Below are 23057 nucleotides of genomic sequence, written 5' to 3'. Positions count from 1 at the left end.
TGTAAGTGAATTACTGAAGGAATGGGTGTTGTGTATGTTTGTAGGAATGGCTGATACAGACTGTGATCGGCTGATCACCTTCAGAGATTACCTCACTAGTGTTAATAACGTGTATATATACGAGGGACCATTCAGCAGGATTGATCCGTACCATAAGTATTCTAATACGGGACTACGCCCAGTAACACACCCCTGTACGTGTAACCGTAAGCCGTGTTTGTTTACAACAAAACCAGATCTGTAATTACAATCCAGATTCACGAATCTATCTAATCCACCTCTTGTAGATTTCCCAATTCCAGAATCCATATTTCAGGTTTCAAATAAACATCTGTAATTTATAATCCGTGCAGATTTGGTTTCGCTGTAATCAAACAACCTCAATTATTGAAAGTTTTGAAATTTTATTATTTGATTAAATCTATTGAATCAGCAAATTCAAAATTGTAAATGTAGATTTGTTCAAATCATGACTCAGAGCCAATCTAGTGTCCAAAGTGTTGAGATGTATTCATTTCTCAGTAAAAACCAAGTAAGTTGGGTACTGTAGACCAACTTTCACTCGTGATAAGGGCTATTCCAGAAATAAATACATGGGGGGGTCGGGAGGCACCTTTTGTATATACCAAGCACCCATAAAAAAAAATAAAAAATTACCCCATGACCCATCAAATTAATAAACTCATTTTACAATGACCCATCTAATAAAAAAAAAACTAACCAGACCCACCACAAAAATATTTTTAAAAATGAAAATGGTACAAATCTCGCGAGGTTTTCGGGACAAACATTCTAGTCAATGACGCGGTAATGCCTGTGCGACATTGTATCACAGTAGTTCTGAAGAAATGACGTCACATCAACAATCAAAGGCATCTATGGCGGGAATGTTGGAAAGATTGGGAGTCCAAACGATGCTATTATCATGAAATGGGTATGGATATGTTTTTCCACGAATCGTTCGTCTTCTAATGGAGCCCGCGCCCGGAGGCCTCTATAGATTTCTGGTCGTTTCGGCCTTTTTTCAGTTCGGCCCCAAGTTTTTTCAGCCGTTAGTAGTTTCGGCCTTACTTTTAATTACCTTTGTAATACCAATAAATGAAGTCTTTTTTCTCGTCTTACTATATCAAAATTGATATTTCTTTGTTGTGTAAACTGTTATATATGTCTATGGTGTAAACAAGGAAGTCCACACCATCAAAGAAAATGATATGCCAATTGCAGATTACATAAGCTTGTATTTTAAAAGCAAACATGCTAAAACAAATATAATATATATTTGTTATGAACATAGCACATTATGATGCTGATTAAATTATAAACCGGTACCATATGATGCAGTTATTTTTAAGGCACAAATATTTTAATGGCATCTCTCTCTCTCTCTCTCTCTCAAGATTCTTTTTAAGACAAAACTTAACTTGGTAGTTTGCATTTTATTTGTTTCATATCATCGCAAACCACTGCTTATTGTTTCATTCTATCTCACAAACGTTTGTGAAATAGAATATGAAACAATAACCCGTGAGAGTATTAGATAAACTTTTATAGCTATACCTAACATAGTACTTTTTTGCCTTTGGAATAATATATGTGTGTATTATCTTCTACAATTGTGAGGACGTCCTCACTTAATAGGTTTGGTGGGCTAGAAAGGAGAGAGAGAGAGAGAGAGAGAGAGAGAGAGAGAATTGAATATTTTAAACCCTTACAAATAGTAGTACAAACTTCCACAGCAAATGTTGGGTATCCTATGTCCTTGAATTGAAAATTGACGCACTGTGGTCAATAACTAATTTACAAAACCGAAGAATTGGAGATACACTGTACATGTACAACAGTTTTGCAACACATTTCCATGCGTAAAAGTGTGAACTCAGCTTCCCGCAGACCTCGTGTATTACAATCAAGTTTTTAGTTCTCCGTGTCAGTTTAGTATGGTGAAATAATTTTCCATGATACTTGAGTCATTAATATTCATCTAAACTTGTAAATAAGATTTTACAACACTTCAGTGTGGAATTTATCGTTTATCATCAGCGTGCCACACCTACTGTGACACGGGACATCCGTTTTTAAGGCCATCTCCGAGGACTCGTGACATTCACACCTGATGCCGAGGGTTTGGCGATGGAATTGTCACTACCTGTTTTAACGACCTAGGAGGTCTGTCGTGGCCGGGATTCGAACCCCGACCGTCCGCATACAGGGCGCGAACACTCTACCTCTAGACCACCACAGTAGTGGTAATGCTATTGATACTAAATTCTGATTATAGATATTTAAAAAAAGAGCAGGTGTCCTTTACCAAAATTGTAAATTCATGATCCAAGGATAGGGTTTTAGTTCCGGGTGGGACCAAAATTATTATGGTGACCATTCTTTTTTTTTTTTACAACATCATATAAAGTTTATATTTGAACATGTTGAAAAGTTTCAGGACATTGTTTCCAATCCATATTTGTTATTTCCTTACAGGAAATGTATTATTTAGTTGAGCGAAAATAAAGACTAACGCATGTACTTTTTTTTTTTTTACACTGTTGTTCCTGCTTATTACAGACAGAATTCATGAAGTCAGCTTAGCACTTTTCAGTACTTTGATTATACGATCTCCACGGGTGGATCCAGGAATTACGGTTACGGGGGGCGCCACTTTATGAGGCAGGGGGTCTGGGGCCGCCTTGAGGCCCCCAGTGAGTCGAGGGCGAAGCTCTGGTGGGGGCCCAGGGGGTGAAGCTCCTGGATTTTACAGATTTTATAGGGCTTGAAATATGTCTCCTATTTATAGTCATTTGTAGGCCTACTATTTTCTATAATTTTTTATAAGGTAAAATTGTTAAAATGACGCAAATTTTAAGGGTTTTGGGGAAAAATTAAGTTCTCCCAATAAAGTAATTCAAGAAATCAAAAGATTTTGCCATTTAATTCTCCGGGAAAGAAAGAAATTATTGCTTTTTTAAAATAATTTATTACATTTTTTCTAAACAAGATACCACGATTTACCTTAAATTTGAAAATTTTAGGGGGGGGGGAGCCCCCCCCCCCCCCCCCCCCCCCTTAAATTCCGTCACTGATCTCACGGTGGGTATCAGGGACTAACTTTTTAGACAAGGCAGTCTTCTTGTGTATTCGAAATACACATACACCGTGCCATGCCGTGTGCACGGACCATTTTACACCGTGTGTTGGGGAATACTCGTGGTCTCTACTGTAGATTTTATTATCAACATTATTGTATTCACCCGTAAAATTACTAACTGAACCTAACATACATTAACTACGCAAATAATATATCAGTTTACAGCATACATGGCCATGAGTCATAATTGTTTATTTTTTCACTAAAAATATTTCATTGGAAAATTGCCTTTTTGAATAAGCTTAGAGTAGTACTAGTATCACTTAAATTGCAGCTAATTTTTATAGATATACTAACAAAAAATACACAATTGTTTGTAGATTCTTCACATGATTTCAAAGTGATTTTTAATATCTATAAGTTTTGCGGTGAAATCACATGTCAAATGCTAAATTGAAATTTTACGGCACAAAGTTAAGAAATCATTATATTTCGAGGTTAAAAAGTTTGCCTTGATGATTTCAAAAACTATTCTCAATTATCATGGTATCACAATTTGCTTAGCACCATATGGAAAAGAAAATTTGAACAATTTTGCATATATTTTATAATCTTTTCTAACACTAGGCCTACCTCTCAAAAGCTTACACTCGAACAGCTTCCATTCAACAAACAACAATAGCATAAATTCGATACATATCTATATTAACAAAAACAACATCACATTGTTGGTATTTTGTCGCTTACGAACTTGGGCCGAAACGACTAGGTATCTGAGGCCGAAACGACTAGGTATCTGAGGCCGAAACGACAATAGGCCGAAAAAACTTGAGGCCGAACGAACCTACGGCCGAACTGTAAAAAGGCCGAAACAACTTGCATCGCCTCTATATCACCATCACACCGACTGATAAATATAACGCATCGGTACCCTCGTATAAATCAACTAAGGTTTGCCTATTTTTATTAGAAAACGGAATACCTATTGGTTTCAAAATATTCCCAAAATCGATGCACTGTAAACTGTAATAATCTACAGAACAGAGTTCGCCGCCATCACGTCCAAAGGGACCCTATTAAACGCGCCTCTAATTTGAAGAGTACCGTAATGGAAAGTTATGCGCTGCAAAGAGCGACAACTCGAATAGTTCTATGTTACTTTCGATTTCGAAAGCAGCATTTCGAAAGCACGTTTTCAATTTTCCCTCCGACGTTTTGTAACCAACACGACAAGAGCGACAATAAAAATATTCTGAAAACTCAACACCCACGTAGCACAAAATAAAACAATAGAAACTACCCACTACCCATAATAAATATTTTATTAACAATCCCACCACGGACCAATTAAAATATGAAAAAATACGACCACCCACACAAAAAAATATCATTTGCCGCCCGACCCCCCCATTTGATCATTTCTGGAACAGCCCTAACTTTATTTTACAATTTGTTAGTGCAGATAAATTGGTTTGAGATGACTGATTTTTATGAGATAATCTTAAACAAATGCCAAAAAAAACAACATTAAAGGACTGGTTCATGGTGAGAAATATTCATGATGACAAGTGTTGTGAATCTCATTAAGAATTTTCGTACAGGAATAAAAGTTGGTTAACAATAAATACTAAGACCTATAGTTAAGTTTACATGGAAATATTGGACATATTTATGAGACTGCAGTTTTTGAATGGATATAAAAAAAAAATTTATTTTGCGATTTAATGATACAGAAGATATCTGAATGTTGGAACTTTTTGCAGACACAGTGTCCGGTATCCTAGCCAATTTAACTTGTAAAACACCACATTTTAAAGCCTTTGATAAAAACCTTCTACCTGTTCGTCACCATTATGTCAACAACAAGAGAATTGAACCAATAGTTGTGGATGTGGAGGACAAGTGGTTAGTGACTTTCAGGTAGGTGACAGTGGATAAATACTATTTAGTAAAACAGTTACAAGGTTACCAATGGTGGTTAGCATGATCGAAAAAGTACAACAAAAATTTACTTTGATGTCATGAAAATTATTATTATTGCATGCAGAATGCGCATCTGAACATTGACCACAATAGTATGAATAAATTTCTGTCTAAAGCTGGCTATGTAAGACATTATATCTTCAATATTACAAATATAAAGTCAAAAATGTTTTCCTAGGGCCCTGCAAGGTTACAAAAAGACTTACTGTAAGGGAGGTAACCATGGTTATGACAACTTGTATAAATCAATGCAGGTAAGATTGGCAGGTTTTATTTGTTTGGTTTTCTGTAATAACCTCACATCAATATTTTTTCTTTCTTTTATGAATCTCTATAGTTGGCACAATCTAATTGAATTAGATGTTAGATCCCCTTGCGTGTGTTAATATATGTGAGAGGATCTAACATCTAATTAGATTGTAGTTGTGCAGAAGTTATCCCCACTTGAGTCACATGACTCAGAAATACTGTAAATGTATTACATTTGGCTGTGTATTCTATTTAGCGCCTTTGGCGGAACGCAGCTTCCGCTAAATCAAGTACATCGCTAAATGCCATCCGTAAATCTAGATGTTTAAAGTAATTCAGGAATGCGCTAAATCAAATCTATGCTAACTTGTTGAAAAAACGATTTCCGCCAAATATCGTACACGCCAAATAAAATACGTTTACAGTATATTGTGGCTTCATCGATCTGTATTACAATGGCTAAGAATTTAAGTTTCTTTTCAAGAAACTTTTGTTATCTTAGAAATATCTTGGCATAATTAATTTATTTTTACAGTAACACACGCTTATAATGAATTCACGCTTATTGTGAACAAAGTTTGGTTAAAATGAACTGCTATTTGCTGGCCCTGGAGGTTTGCTATAACTGTGTTTTACTGTAAATGAAATTGAATTTAAATATTTTTAAAATGTTTCTGTCTACTTTTCTGTGTGTGTTCTGCATAACACATCCAACACTTCAAAGTAGTCTTTTGCTTTAAAATTATATTGCCTTACGTACAGTAATGAGAGTGTGTTTCATGACCCTAAGCCAAGGTTTATTAGAACAAAGGTCTACATTGATTATTTGTGCAGATCCTACATTACAAGTCAAAATTTGTTTCTCTATTTCAATAACCAGAAGGTGTGTCAATATCCTGAACCATGGTCATGTAGTCAAGGTCCAAGATTCAAGCTAAAATTCTAATTCCCAAACCACAACATTTTACTTTGAACTATAAAACTTCATTGAAAATAATAAAATACATGTATTATGGACAATAGGATGTAGAATAATGGATCACATAAAAGAAGGGGTATAAGTTTTGTACTTAGGAGCCTGGCGGTCAGATTGTGATTTAGTTCTCCATTTGTGCCCTGTTGTGTAGAGAAGGTAATTGGGAATGTTGTTATGATAAATATTTCTATTTTGCAGGCTTTGTTTCTTGCCCATGGACCAGTATTTAAACAGAACATGGCAACATATGCATTTGAAAACATTGAATTATACAATTTAATGTCTGGTAAGCAGACGAAGCTTTTGAATAATGGGTGACAGTTTGCATGCATTATTAATGTGGTAGTGCTAGTGGGTTAACCCTTTGGCTCAATTCATAGAACACTGGGCTATTGTGCCTGGGGTCCTGAGAATGATTGCCCAAGTAATTTCATGGTTATAAAAAGGCACATATTTCATGACCTTTATGCCTCCATAGTTGGACATTTGGTGTCATATAGTTTTTAAGCTGCAGAATGTAGCTCTCTGGAAAAAAATTAAGCTGACAGACTGTCTGTCAACATAAATTACATTTGGAGAGCTACAGTTCTGCAGTAAATAGTATTTGTTCTGTTTGTTTGTCTGCAAAAACTATAACCTTGGCCATAACTTTTCATAATTTTTCATGTGTATTCCTTGTGACAAGAATTTTATTTTTTAATACTGATTTTTTTTTACCTCATGACATTGGAGTTTGACCTTTTGAAAAACTTTAACTTGACCATAACTTTTGAACTTTAGTACTAAGACTTTCATATTTCACATGTATATTTCTTAAATTGTGATAAGACCTTTCTTTTCATACCAAAATTTTTGACCTTATGACCTTGGAGTTTGACCTACGTTATATGTACATGTACTTTTATAAAACCTTGGCCATAACTTTTGAATGGTTAATGCTAAGGCTTTCATATTTCACATATATATTTCTTGTGACAATACCATTCTTTTCTCATTCCAAATTTTTTGACACCTTGACCTTAGACTTTGGCCGTATGGGGGCATCAGTATTTCATAAACTCATCTTGTTGATGTATGATACATCAACATAATGCGTCACCAAACATGGTTTTGATGAACTGTCAAATTTGTAGATATCCTTAATATAACATCTGCACCAAACAATGGAACTCAAGGAACTCTGAATCACATATTAAGAAATCCAAAGAGATTAACCAGGACAGAGGGAAATAAGGAGGACCGGAACACGACTAAAGTGAAGGCATCCGAGTTCGTCACTGCTGTTGATAATCCAAATTGTCGTCAAATGTGCTCATTTCTTCCAGAAAAGGTGAGGGATGAAAAAAGTGATATACATGTATACAATTTTTTTTCTCTCTGATAAATATCTTATACAACCAACACCCAGCTTGGTAACATTATAATTCTGAATAAAATTATCTTTACAGATGTATACAATAGGAAGATTTCTTGCACTGAGTTCCAAAATTACAGACATGGATGTGTCTGATCAGCTTCCATTTGGAGTTCCTTCTGTTCAACTTCAAGGGGTGTCCTCTAAAATTCTGTACCAGGACCAATACATAACTGGATACAGTGACCTTCTGCAGCGCCCTCTATGGATTGCATACTCATTAAAGAAAGCACAGGTACCATGAAATCTTTTCATAGTATGTCACTTGCCTCAGTTTTATGCCACCACTTTGGTGAAGAGAGTCGTAATATTGCATTAGTTTAACGAGTGTCTATCTGTGCTTGGGTACGGTATATACTCGCCTATAAGTGGGTTGTATAGTTTTGAGGGAAGTACCATTGACTCATTTATAAATCGGTCTAACTTTTTTCAAGAATCGGTTGACAATTTCAAATCGATGCTCTAATGTTTTTACCTGTGTTTCAAATGATATTTTGAGAAATGCGTCGATATTTGATATTTTCCCCAACAAATCAATTTCATATCAATACTCTCATGTATTTTATCTGTGTTCCAATAATGTTTTGGGATATGACATCGATATTTCACTTTTTATTCCCAACAAATTAAACAATTACTATTTTGTTTATTTCGTCCTTGATTTTGTTGTTTGAAAAATACTAGGCTATACATTACGCCATCCAGAAAAATACTAATCTTCTTATGATACTCCTATAAGTCAGACACAGACTTTTGGACCAAAATTTAACTCCCAAAAATCCGACTTATAGGGAAGTATATACAATAGTTGGGTTAAGAGGTTAGATTTGATATCAAGCTCCATCTGATTATAAAACTGTTAAAACTATGAGAAGAGTTTTAAAGTCATGAATTCTTGTTTACTAAAGGCATGTATAATTATAATTAATATAATCATCAATGATTGTTAATTTTGTTGTCATAGTAATTACATGTAATTACTTCTAGTGATTGGAAATCACATAACAGATAGAGGAATAGTAGCGGGTGTCATAAAGCATAGTGGTTAACGCTTCTCACCGCTACGACCCAAGTTCGATCCCTAAGATCGGCAGTGGTTGTACGGACACGTGGGTTTCCTCCGGGTAATCCGGTTTCCTCCCACATCACACCAAAATCCGAGCTGACGAGAAGCATTAATAAAAGTTGTAGAACTTGTATGCTAGTCATTGTAAAATAAATAAATTTTAGTTTAAAGTTTAGGAATTGTCTCATGAGAATAATGATCTCTTTCATATGGTGTTTCAAGGTTAGTTCAGTTGGACATTTTGATTAGAGGCAAATTCTGCCAGTCCATTAAAAATGTCCATTTGTCCCTTGGAAGTAATGATCTAAGCCATGGTGTTTCAAGTAGTTCAGCTGGACATGCAAAGATAATTTTGATAAGAGCTAAATTGCATCTGTTTAATTAAAGATAATTAATAAGTATAATGTAAGAAGGCTGTGGAAATAATTTGTCTCTCCTTTAGTTATGGGGCATTTCTTTGTACAACCCAAAATAAGTCATTCATATCATGTGAAAGAAATTATCTCAATACATGTAATAAAATAAGAATATGTTTTGAAATATTTCTGTAGTTATTTAAACAATTCAAGAGATATATTGACAAGTCAATGGCAATGTGCAAATAGACACTTTACAAGGAATAATCTTGATTTTACCTCAGACCTTAAAGCAAAGATGTGTCTTATATATACCATGGTATAAGATATAACACACATTTTCTGTTAGGTGAGTGAGACTGTGCCAGACGCTTCCTCCTGTGTAGTTCCAGACATGAGGGTCTCCTCTAAGTTGAACAGCTCCCAGTCCTGTAGCACTAATGGCTCCCTTGACAGTCAGTATAGATGGACGTCACTTATAAGTCTAGGTAGGATGAAGATTATATGTCATGATGTGGGTGAAATATGACTTTTAGTATGTGATACAAGGTAATGTGAACATTATTTTGTAGTATATGTATTATCTTGGAGTTAAATTAGTTTAAAGTACAGATGTGTATGTAAATGATATCAGCTAGGATATTTAAAGGTGCATGTATATGTATTTGCAAATACACCAATGATGCATCATCATAAGACATGCATGTTTATAAATGTACATGTGGCTTACCCGAGTGATGAAGTCAAGGTTGAAATTTGCCCATTGTCTTTAAGGGTCCACTATATACACTCTATACTGGAAAGTTCAAATTCCATGCTATTTTTCTGGAATTAAGAGTGATCTGCCCTTTGGTGTATGATACAATAAACTGAAATTTACAGTATTATACACATTTTGTAATCAGTTGAAGTAGTTTAATCATCATAGTAGACCAAATTAAAGCTAATGAAATCTATTTGAAAATCTTTGCTATTTTAGATCAAAAACATTGATTTCTGTTATTCAGCTCGTAGTCTTTTAAGATTTTTCCAGGGAGAAATAACACGTACCCCATGCTGAAAATGTCCAGACATATATTCAATATGTACACCTTTATACAATATGATTTAATTTCTCTTGTCTATAAGAATTTTTTTTGTCTATAGTGTATAGAGTGTCCTTAATCATTGTCCAAAACCAATGGGGCAATTTCAACCCAAATTCCCACAGAGTACTTTATAGATTCCTAAATCAATATGCAAGGAATTTATTATTGCACAATTTAGCAATAAAGCACTATTCATGAAATGAAATTACTCACTTTTACCTTTTGATATTGATTACTGAAATACATGTAAAAATTCTTGAACTCGCATATTTTTGCATAATTTGGTGTCCGAGTCATGTTGTAAATATTAAATATGAAGACCTTGTGTAAAATAAAAAAATTGAAATCTACAATTTCTTTGTGAGAAAGGAATTCAAATTAAGAGCAATTAAAAGTTTTGCACTATCGGTGTCCCAGACTCGAGAGTCTTTGAAATCTATTTATGTCTGTTGGAGAAAAGTAACTCAGATGAGTTTTGTGGCCTATGATGGACTTTTTGTTTCTGTATTATTTCAGTGCCATCGTCACTTAATCAGCCAGAATTGAATTCCTTCTCTTCAGTTTATGTTCCTATGTTAAATGCCTTCAAAAATGGTGAGTGTTTTATCAGTTCATTGTTTGATCATAGTAAGATATATAAATAAAGACTGTTAATCAATTGCTTTTAAAAGGAGAAATATAATTTTACTAGGTTTGATACAAAATCTTTTACAGGAATATGGAGAAGCTTACACAATAAAATTGGAAAATGGTCCAGATCACATGACTCTGTAAATGTGCTGACAGGACCAGTGTATGATTTGAACCACGATGGTCTTCCAGATCTGCAGTTTAATCAATCTATGTAAGTCAAAAGATACTGTTATTTTATTAATCACACAACATATGTTTAAGATAAAAAAATTTAGTAATATTTTTGTTTTACCGTATATACTCGCCTATAGGTCGGTTCACCTATAAGTCGGTTGTATATTTTGTAGCCTATTTTGGAGGGATTTACCATTGACCCGCTTTTAAGTCGGTATAACTTTTTTCAAGAATCGGTTGACAATTTCAAACCAATGCTCTAACATTTTCACCTCTGTTTCAAATAATATTTTGTGAAATGCGCTGATATTTATTCATTTTATCAACAAATCAATATCAGTAATATACACTTAAGATGAAAAAAATCTTTAAAATATGTAAATACTTGTACTTTATGTATATAATTCTAGAATACATGAATAATATAATATGTCCAGTCAATGTTAATCATGATAATCATCGGAGTACAAAGTTGTTCAAAAATACTCTACATTACGCTGTCCAGAAAAATGCCAATCTTCTTAGGACTCATCTATAAGTCGGATATAGAATTTTGGACCAATTTTTAGCTCCCTAAAATCCGACTTATAGGCGAGTATATATACGGTATGTAGTTCCAAGTTTTGCCAGGTACATTGTACCAGTTTTTGCCATCTTGGGTATGAAATGAAATATTAATAAAGATAACTTTTTGTACACTTTAATTTACATTGTTGGACACTTCAGTCATATTGATGAATATATTCTATTTGAGGTAAACATCTACAGATTGCACAGGGTGTAGCCAATTCTCTATAACTAGGGCTGATAGATATAGCCCCATGCATTGTCAAAGTTTTACACTGTACAAAATAATCCTGCTAATCATCGTTAGATGCTTACTTCCCTTTAGTAATACTGACTTCTGTAAATATTGTTTAATTATCTAAATTATTATCAAATAACATTAAATTTAATTTAATTAAAATTCAATCAATATGATTAAAATTAATGTAATTAGTTTTTAAATAAATCAATTAAATTGATTTAAGAAATCCAATTATTAGTAAATAACAATTTATATGAAATATCTCAAAAAGGTTGTTAATTTTCCCCAATTCCAATAGCCCTTGAGTCTGTCCCAATTACAGAGCAAGAGGCCATGTCACATTCCTGTTTCACTTAGGTGATCTCAACCTGTTGCTAATTTGTCTGTGTCTGTTGTCGTCCATTGTGTGTTAACAATTGAACAATTTTTAACTTCTTCTCAATAACTACCATTGTAATGCTTTTCAAGTTTGGTAAGAAGTGTTTGTGGGACACGGGGGCATAAATTGTAGATCTCATGACTCCTACACCCCCGTTGCCTTAGGGGTGGGGCAAAAACTACCAAAACTTGAGCTATATTAAAAAATCTTCTCTACAACCGCACATCTGTAAGAAAAATTAAATGGATAGGCATTTAGAGCAAGAAAGTCTACCATATTTTCATATTTGTAAAGTTCATGATTTCTGGGGTAAAGGTTCTGACTCCAGGGTCGGGCCAAACTTAATTGGCATATAGTGTTTATGTGTAAAACATTTACATCACATTTTCTTTAATGCTATTGATACTAAATTGAAACTATATGTATATTTAGAAGGAACAGGTAGTCCTTTACCAAAATTGTGAAATTTTCGTGATCCTATAGGGATAGAGTTTTGGTGCCAGGGTGGGGCCAAAGTGATCATACTTATTTTAAAAATGTGTTTATCATATAAAAGCTAAATGCATATTTAGAAAAAGCAGAAAGGGTCAGGTACCAAAATTGTGAATTTCACAACTCCATAGTTCTGACTCTAGGGTGGGTCCAAAATAGTCATATAATGTTAATATGACATACATGTAGATCATGTAAAGTCTTTCATCAGTGAAGCATTTTTTTTTTTAAAAGAACATCTAGTTTTATACTGCTGCTGAATATAAAAATTTAGCTTAGATATGCTGAACAGGAAAATTATTGTAGACTTTGTAGCCCTTGGACATGTTTTGGTTAGTGATACTTTAAACTAACACTCAGGTGACTGATAAGTCTGGGCCTCTTGTTCTTTCTTCATGGGGATTCCAGAACTGTCACCCACCAGTAATTTTTTAAGGTTAGGTGTATTGGATTTGGATTTCTATCAACCTGTCCTTTATTTTACAAGTACAGTCTACTCCAGATAAATTGGGGGGGGGGGGGGGGGTATGATGTTTTCAATATATCCAAAGTTCAGAATAAACGGTTGATCATTTTTGGCCATTCTGGAATTTTTTTAGTAAGACACAGCAAGACTAATCATGCAGGAGCATCAAATGAAATGCCCTAGAATCATGCAATAATTAATTCATGCAGATACTGAATTCTATAGACATTTTTGTCCCATGGTTTTTTTTCCCACCAGACTCAGGGCTTGAAGCTAACTTTTTATTTCACCAGTCCAGCCGGACTGATGGGGTATAATTTCAACCAGTCCGCAGAAAATTTTAACAGTCCAACAGAGTTTTCCAGAAATGATTAAACATTTAATTTCGTTAATGTTATTAAAACGAAATTTAACTCAATATGTCTCAGACAATATTGTAACACTTAAATGTGGGATTTATATTTACGAATCAGATTCATCTGATATCTACAGATCGAAGCATGCCAAATGTGTGTATAAAATTTCATAAGTATATGCTTTAGAAAATTAACCAGTCCCATCGGACTGACTAAAACAAATGTCAGTCAGTCCGCCAGACTTTTAACCAGTCACAGACTGACAGGCATATGTTAATTTCGAGCCCTGCAGACTAATATAATTATTCCAAGTAAAATTCACCCAAATTTGTGTTTAAAATTCACCCAATTTTATTAAATTTGCCCATTTAGTGAATGGAAAAAATGAAATAAAAGTAGGGGCAAATATTTCTCAGTATACAAGTATCACTGTGTTGATATACAATATGTAGTAAAATGCAGGTCAAATGAATTAATAGATTAAGGTTTAATAATTTTCTTAAAGGAAGTGGCAATAATTATTATAATGCACACAATGTCTCCCTCCCATCTCCCTCTGAAAATTAGGAAATGTTTTGAAAAAAAAATTCTTGCATAAGGTATATGTGAATACATATGGTAAGTATATTAGAAAAAAATTATGTGGGAAATGTGTAAAATATGTACTGGTTATAAATCTATTGTTCAAAATGTGACAAATTCTGAGTTATCAGAGGTCAGGCCCAGTCATTTCTATGTGTATGATTATTTTGTGTATGATCTACTTCAGGCAAATCCCCAGTCATTTCTATGTGTGTGATTATTTTGTGTATGATCTATTTCAGACAAATCCCCAGTCATTTCTATGTGTATGATCTATTTCAGGCAAATCCCCAGTCATTTCTATGTTATTCTCTCTCGCTGTCCATCTCCTAACCTGTCCTGCCAGTCACCTATCACATTATCATTTATCCTGCCCCACATAGAGAAGGACACCAACTGTTTGGTAAGTTTAATCTGATACTTATCCTGCCCCACATAGAGATATATAGACACCAACTGTCCGGTAAGTTTTACTCTGTTAATTATCCTGCCCCACAAAGAGATAGACACCAATTGTCTGGTAATGTTTACTCTGTTAAATATCCTGTGCCACATACATGTAAAGATAGACACCAACTGTTTGGTAAGTTTTATATATTTATCCTGCCCCACATAGAGAAGGACATCAACTGTCTGGTAAGGTGTGATAAGCTCAAAAATCAGTTAGCTAAGAATCAAGTCATTCAGTTATTTTACAATTTAAAAAATGGATAGCCTTTTAAATACATGTGTGTTTTGGAATTCTTTAAGGAACTAGGTAATTTTAAAAGTAATTAATATATTTGTCACATGTCAGTATGTGACCTAATAATGTGATTTTTTCCCCCATCAATTTGCTATAAATAGTTTTTGATCTGTTGCAGTCGGTGGAAGATTACCTTAGCGACAATGAAGCGCGAGTGAGAGATGTAGAATTAATTACAGGACTAGAATTTTTCACTGAGTTACCGGTGGATAGTGCTATCAGAACCAGGACTTACTTACCCAGTGGTTTATGGTGAATCACAGAAAACTGAATCAGAAATGTATAGTGACATTTTACCGAGTACTGTTGTGAGATCAGAAGATGTGCATTATCCGGATTCAGAATGGTATCTACCTAGTCATACACATAGTACGTGTATTTCATATGATGCTTCTTCTCATAGGCAAAATTTCTTAGACAATCAGAAACTTACGAACACTAGTGCTGCATGTGAACTGCTTTTGGATGGTATTCATTTCTGCATGGATAAAACAATTCATTGAGTCTGCTGCATATTTTCAATACGTTGTGCTTCTTAGAATAAATTGGATTAAAAAAATCAAAGTTTTAGATGCTACACATTACTATGACAATGGAATCTTCTGGATTAAGGATAAGAATAAAGTTTTTAGAGAGCTTTTACAAAGAACTACAGTCTGTACATGTTTGAAAAGCTGCATATGATATGCTTGTATAAATTAAGCTCTAAAGACTTTAATGTGTAATGTATGTATATATTGTGTTAAGTGTTTTACTTGTATTATTGTATAATCAGCAATCATAAAGAAGAAAATTTATGTAATAAATGTACAATACATGTTCTGTAGATGTGTTACAATTAGTGACATTAATTCATTTAAGAGAAATCGAAACTGGTTGTCATGCTATTTATATACTATAGATAAGTTTCCAATATCTAATCAATAAAATGGGATAAGAATAGTGAAAATTTAAAAGAAAGACATTATAAGAAATCTACAAGGATCATCCAATTTGTTACAGATAGGCTGAAAATATGGAAAAAATGGCAACCTGATTTATTACATTGTTTGGCATTAGTTAATAAACTTTAAATGAAACATGAAAGGGCCATACATTGTATATGTACGACAATGGAGAAAAGTATCACAACAATTGAAAAATTACTATATTTATGCCCCCTTCAAAGAAGAATGGCATATTGCTTTGCAGCTGTCGGTCGGTAGACCACGTTATCTGCTCAATATTTTGATAACCATTCACTTGAACATAATGATATTTCATTTGTGGGTTGGCTATGAATAGAAGAGGACCCCTATTGATATTGAGGTCACTTGGTCAAAGATCAGTCAACTCTGAACATAGGAAGATACTGTCTGCTCAATATCTTGATAATCCTTTGCTTGACAGACACCAAACTTGGTACACTGGTTCATCTTAAGGAGTTGATGACCTCTATTGAATTTGAGAGGTCACACGTTCAAAGGTCAATCTACTCTGGACATAGGAAGATACTGTCCACTCATTATCTTGAGAACCCTTTCCTTTACAGACTTGGTACTCTGGTACATCATAAAGAGTAGATGACCCCTATTTGCACTGGTACATCCTAAGGAGTAGATGACCCCTATTGATTTTAGATCACATGGTCAATCCACTATGGACATAGGAAGGTATTGTCTGCTCAATATCTTGAATTGATTTGACACTACTATCATTTATATACATACAGTATGTGCATAGCCTTTTTCAATTTTGCACCACAGGGGCCGTACATGTTTTTGAAACATTTTTTTTGTTTTCATATATATGTAGATGATCTTTTTTTCAAAATATTCTTGGGTCGCCTGAATTATTGCTCTCTGTTTTTGTCCGTTGTCGTGTGGCAGTCGTAAACTTTTGAAACGCATGTGAGTTAAGGCTAATTCTGTGCAAATAAGATGATTAAAATGCATATTATTTATTAACACTTTCCTTGTGCATATTCTGAGCATATTCATGTAAATATTGGTTGTATATGACAGGTACTGCGTAGGTTTGTCTATGATGTCACATTAAAACATAATGCATTGCTTACTACGGATGAAAACAAACATGGTATCAACAATACAGACTTTGCACAAGGACATGCACTAGATAGATTGAGACAATATTAGTATAAAGATAAGCAGAATTATTTACATGCATCATTATTGCTGCGCAAATGTTATCAGTCCACAGCGTAAATAATCATTCAAATATTTCGAATGTAATAATTGACAAAAATGCTCAGACCGGTATCATTTTCTTAAAATAGCAATTGAACAAGACCATGAACGTGATTTGTGCAGCAGTGATATCAAGTTACATGTGTTGCTATTTATAGTTTGTGAAGGGATTCAGGCGTAGTCATACAAGTACACGTAAGACCAAACTTCCACCAGAGTTCGTTTGCTCACAAACCAAACTTCGTAGGTGACGTAATGAGGCCTCGACGGGGAGTTTGCACGTAAGACCGGTTATGTGTGTCGCGAAATGTATTGCTGTGTGGGTGTATGTGACGTCATAATGACTTTGACGTGCTATGACGTTGTTGTCAAGTAACGATGAAATGACAAGACGTGTTGTTTTCACTAGCTTAGATAATACGAAACATTTGGTGCCGTGACTATGAGTTCGAATCTTAAGGTTGTCCGCGGCGGACACAGACGCACAATTACAAGAATAGTCAACAAATACGGGGAAATCGAGGAATGTACAGATATTGACGAAATCACCGCAACCATCGAGACACTACATGTACATCGGAAACAGGAACTGTTGTCCAAATTAAACAGTGAAATTATCGAGACCACAACGGAAGAAGAGATCGACAACGAAATAGAAGAAACAGACAAGTATGATTTGATTATTCAGAAAACTATTTCAAAATTAACGAGATTGTCAAAATCCTCGCTTAATCCAAATGCTCCAGTCTTCATGCCCGTAAATTCGAATCTTTATCCAGATAGTTCAAGGAGTTTATCATCATCCGGGATTAACCACTCTTTAAAGGACATATCTCATGTTTTCAAAGTATACAATATTACATGCATTTTGTCTTCTTTATGCTTATAGTAATTAATTCTAATAGTTCGTTCGCCGAAATTTTGCGATAATTAACCACAATACAGACTTGCGAGATATTATTAAAAACTCTACTTTTAGGGGCCTAATTAATTTACCATGGGCAACATTTAAACCGATGTTGATAAATTGTCCGAGTTTTATATGTGTTCGCCACCAGTGCACACACATAACGATGTAAATACCCAAATATAGCGAGTAAAGCGTGTATGAAATCGGCAAAATTGTGAGTAAATAATGTTTATATGGGTCGCTGTCTACAAACTGTTTGGGGATGTTATTCCTTTATACATCTGTAATTGGCGCTGTTTTTCTAAAATAAACAGTGCAATTATTATTTATTTTTGGATTAGACAAATTATGATACGTTAAATTGTTGACAAGCTATTGTCATGCGTGCATTTCGGAAAGAAAGAAAAAGACAACACACACACAAATCAATAAAAATATTCAAATTTAAAGTGGTAATCACATTATTTTTATTTTGATAAAGCAATCTTATTACTATTTTTGAATTGTGATCTGCACGTCTTTAGGAAGTACGAAGTGGGAGCACGGCGTTATAGCCTACTGACGCACTCAAGATGCTACGAGTTCAATAAAGAAATAATTTTATAATTCAATTTAAAGTTAGGAAATACAATATTCTATTATTTGTATAATTAAAAGTTCAATTATTTTGTATCTTTATTTTTTGTTGTTGTAAATCTACCAGTTGGTGGAAGTTACATTGTATCGTCGATATATGTTGTTACAAGGTGAAGGTCAGTTGATCCGAGTGTGTATTGAATTTGAAGAGCAAAACAGAATGTATGCTATAGGCCTGTGTTTTTTTTAAGGTATAGTTCTTGCTCCAACAAAAAAATTATCCACGTCTTTTTTCTCGTACCTTCCTTCGAAAAATTGAAAAATACTCAGTCTAAATCCTTTCTACCGACAACTAGTACACCCGAGCACGGCACAAAACATCTTAATGCATTATTATTTACAAGCCGTTAACGTGATAATTGGTTTTTTGTCGATTAAATCTAATCTGTTTATGAAATGGCTAATAGATGTTTTCAAACCCGAGGGCGCATATGGCGTCACACATAATGGTGCGTAAACTAGCGAAAGAAAATATGCATATCGCAAGATCTGAATTTCATTGCTTTCAAACTCGAAAACTACGCAAAATATTCCATTTAAAACACATTTAAAGTAGTTTTAGGCATAAAAAGAGTTAATTTTGCTGAAAAAATGAAAAAGTTTAGAAACATGCGTTGTGTCCTTTAAGTTTTAACAAACTGCCGAAGCTAACTATTACTAAATTCGACGGGAATCTGTTAAACTGGCAGTCGTTTTGGGATTCGTTTGAGGGAGCTATAGACAAAAATGACTTGTTAACAAACGCACAGAAATTCAATTATTTGAAATCTCATTTAATTGGTGAAGCAAGTCAGTGTATTGCTGGGTTACAGATAACAAATGCAAATTATCCAACTGCAATTCAGTTGTTAAAGGAAAGATTCGGACAAGAACACAGACTTACAAATACGTTCATGAAAAATCTCGCCGAACTGCCCGCTCCTGTGTCAAATACAGAAAGTTTGAAATCATTTTATGATAAAATGGAAAGTTATGTCCGTGGTTTAGAGTCACTGGGAAAATACCCAGACAGTTACGGATCAACATTGGTACCAATGCTTACTGTTCATCTACTAGTAGTGTGTCCGATGATTTCATGCCTACAGCAGCATTTGTGACGAAAATACATCGCGCGCCTGTTCCGAACGAGAGGAAAAATAAAATCACATCAAAACCATGTGTGTTTTGCTGTGACATTCATGCCCCTGCATCATGCAGTAAAGTGACCGATGTCAACGAGCGAAAAGCAATAATTAAGGAGAAAGGCCTTTGTTTTAACTGTTTTGCGAAACATCGTGTTTCTGATTGTAAATAAAAAAACACATGTAAAAAATGTGGACGAATACACCACACGAGTATATGCTACGTGAAAGAAGGAAATCACGCCAGGGTTTCAGAAAATAAACCGAGTACGAAAACTGCGGCCATATACGCGGCTACAGAAATGTCGTCACAAGTTTTATCGAAAACTACAGTGGCCCCGAATTCTAATGGTTCTACTAGTCTTACGGAAAGGAAATCCGATAATGATACCACGGCAATGCACGCTACTTCGGAGGTGTCGCCACCTCAAGTTTTATTGAAAACTGCAGTTGCTTTGGTTTCTAACGGTGACGGAAATTGTTACGAATGTAACATTTTATTCGATGAAGGAGCACAGAGAACATTTATTTGCCAAAGATTCGCAAACACGTTGGATTATATATCGTTAGGAGTCGAGGAACTTCACATAACTGGATTCGGTGATAAGAAGCTAGTCAGACATGTGGAGAAAATTCGTATTGATGTACATACTCAAGACCACCACAGCATTAATATGGAAACTGTTATTGTACCGGAAATAGCAGCTCCGATTGAAATGTGTATGAAGGACGTTTGCAAGCTACCGTACATCAGGAATTTGAAGTTAGCACACCGTATACCTGTCAACGACAAATTCGAAGTTCAATTATTAATCGGCGCGGATTACTACTGGAGTTTTGTGGAAGACAATGTTATACGCGGCAATGGCCCGATTGCCGTCAAATCAAAGTTAGGATATCTTCTATCCGGACCTACAAACAGGAAATCTACATACCAAGGAGCGTCAACGGCTGCGTTGCGTATCTTATCACATCGAGAAAATGTGGAATACGATTTGGAAAGGTTCTGGAAATTGGAGACGTTAGGCATATCGACAGAAGAAAACGACGAAAGTATGGATGCGAAAATTAAGCATTATCAAGAAAATAATATATACTTCCGGGACAATAAATATTATACAATTTTGCCATGGAAAAATGAATATCCGGAACTACCAACAAACGAGAACATTGCAAAAATGAGAACAGCAAACGTTGTGAAGTGCCTAGCGAGAGAGCCAAAAATGCTAGAAATATACGGAGATATCATTAGAGACCAAGAGAGTCGTGGTTTTGTGGAAAAAGTGCCTACAGAAGAAATTTCTACTAAAAAACAGATACATTATATTCCTCACCATCCAGTGAAAAAAGATTCCATCACAACGCCGATACGGATAGTTTATGACTGTAGTTGTAGACAAGATGGCTCATCACCAAGTCTGAATGATTGTCTATCATCTGACCCACCTATCCTGAACGAGTTAACGGGAATTTTGACACGTTTTCGCGCAAAGAAATACGGAATTTCAACGGACATCGAAAAGGCGTTTCTTCAAATAAATCTGGACGAGAACGACAAAGATGTGACTAGATTTTTCTGGTTGGAAAATCCACGAAATCCAAACAGTGCACTCATTGCGTATAGATTTAGATTTGTTTTATTTGGAGCAACTTGTTCGCCATTCATATTGAGTGCAACACTGATGAAACACGTTTCAGATAATCCTTCGGAAACAGCGGATACCATACAACGGGACATTTATGTTGACAACATACTAACAAGTGTTAACACAGAAGATGATGCTCGGAAATTTTTTCACGAATCGCGAAAATTGTTGTCCGACGCTGGATTTAACTTACGTTCTTGGGCCTCCAACAGCACAGTTCTTCAAGAAACAGCGAAAACAGAAGCAGTTATTGATCAAGACTTAGAGACAAAAATTCTTGGAATGCGATGGGATCCAGAACAGGACATACTAACATTTGCTAAGAAAGTCAGTAACACAGAGTCAAGATTTATCAGCAAGCGTGAAATACTACGTCAATCATTATCTATATTTGACCCACTTGGACTTCTCGGACCGGTTACGATAAGGGCAAAACTGTTGATGCAACAACTTTGGAAGCAAAAACTGTCATGGGATGAGATATTACCGAAACACATACATTCGGAATGGATTGATATGTCACGAGATATACAATCGGCATTAGCGGAAACTAAACTCCCTCGACATTTTTTCAACGAATCGACTCAAAATCACCCATCTACGCTACATGTGTTCGTGGATGCGAGTGAAATAGCATATGGAGCGTGTGTGTATATTTACAACGGAGAAAATGCAACATTGATAATAGCAAAAAACAGGGTTGCGCCTTTGAAAAACATCACTCTTCCTAGGCTGGAACTGATGGCCGCTGTCATAGGAGCCAGATTAGCAAACAATGTTCAACAAAGTATATGCCTAGATTTGATTCAGTAACTTACTGGAGCGATAGTCAAGTTGTTTTACATTGGCTGTCATCGTCAAAATCTCCCAACAAATTTGTGGAGAACCGAAAAAGTGAAATCTTAAAGCTTACTGCGCCACATTTATGGAAATACGTACCAACGGATACGAACCCTGCTGATTTACAAACTCGTGGTTTGTCTGCGGAACAATTGAAAACGTCAGCGTTATGGTGGCATGGACCAAAATGGTTAAATAACAAGGATCAATGGCCAGTATGGAAACCTCAAAATCGCACAGTTTTGTTGGAAGTTGATACAGATGTTGATGAGATTTTAACCTCAGCAAGTGTCAACGCGACTGGAATTCATAGGATCGTCGACATTACCAGGTTCAATATGTTACATATACTGCTACGCGTTTCCGCCTATGTGTTGCGTTTTATCTCAAATTGTAAAACGAAACGAAGATACAATTTGAGGATGAGAAAAACTGGTATCTCGAAGGCGGAGGAATTGTCGTCTGAGGAAATCGATTCAGCTTTGAAACATTGGATTCTCGGAGTTCAGACTCACGAATTTCATTCCGAAATAAACAGTTTGTCATCTACAAAGGGGAAAATGTACAAATCTTCCATAATAAACCAATTGCGTTTATTTCAGGACGACTCTAAAATTCTACGTTGTGGAGGACGTATCGGAAATTCACCACTAAATGATGAAATAAAGTTTCCAATTCTGCTTCCCAAAAAACATAAATTCACCGATTTAGTTGTCTTGGATACCCATATCAAGGGATTACACTCGGGATCATCACAGACGATTACTCAAATTCGACAGAAATATTGGATTCCACAGATCCGACAATGCGTGAATTACTTGTTGAGAAAATGCGTTCTTTGTCAAAAAATAATTGGGAAACCATATTCG

General features: G+C 35.0%; 2 protein-coding genes across 4 annotated transcripts in view; both read left to right on the top strand.

Annotated features, from left to right (window-relative positions):
* The window catches only part of LOC125670329 (uncharacterized), a 113748-nt gene extending 98077 nt beyond the window's left edge, over positions 1-15671 (top strand). For 2 of the 3 annotated variants that reach the window (XM_048905424.2, XM_056161970.1), the window contains exons 41-51: positions 45-194; positions 4846-5002; positions 5244-5319; positions 6489-6576; positions 7424-7620; positions 7739-7939; positions 9476-9614; positions 10731-10808; positions 10929-11058; positions 14387-14507; positions 14968-15671. In XM_048905424.2, coding sequence (XP_048761381.2) covers positions 45-194; positions 4846-5002; positions 5244-5319; positions 6489-6576; positions 7424-7620; positions 7739-7939; positions 9476-9614; positions 10731-10808; positions 10929-11058; positions 14387-14507; positions 14968-15105 — 1475 coding nt within the window. In that variant the 3' untranslated portion in view covers positions 15106-15671. Of the gene's footprint in view, positions 1-44; positions 195-4845; positions 5003-5243; positions 5320-6488; positions 6577-7423; positions 7621-7738; positions 7940-9475; positions 9615-10730; positions 10809-10928; positions 11059-14386; positions 14508-14672; positions 14688-14967 lie in introns of all 3 variants that reach the window. The other variant, XM_056161971.1, reaches the window with a different exon arrangement.
* A 4333-nt stretch (positions 15672-20004) lies between these two features.
* Positions 20005-22161, top strand: LOC125672920 (uncharacterized). Its single transcript, XM_048909127.2, has one exon. The coding sequence runs from the start codon at positions 20005-20007 to the stop codon at positions 22159-22161; it is 2157 nt and encodes a 718-aa protein (XP_048765084.2).
* Positions 22162-23057: the final 896 nt, after the last annotated feature.

The sequence above is a fragment of the Ostrea edulis genome, chromosome 4 (assembly GCF_947568905.1).
Source record: "Ostrea edulis chromosome 4, xbOstEdul1.1, whole genome shotgun sequence".
Taxonomy (NCBI): Eukaryota; Metazoa; Mollusca; class Bivalvia; order Ostreida; family Ostreidae; genus Ostrea; species Ostrea edulis.
Note: the sequence above shows the minus strand (reverse complement) of the source record. Positions and strands in the feature narration are given on the sequence as shown.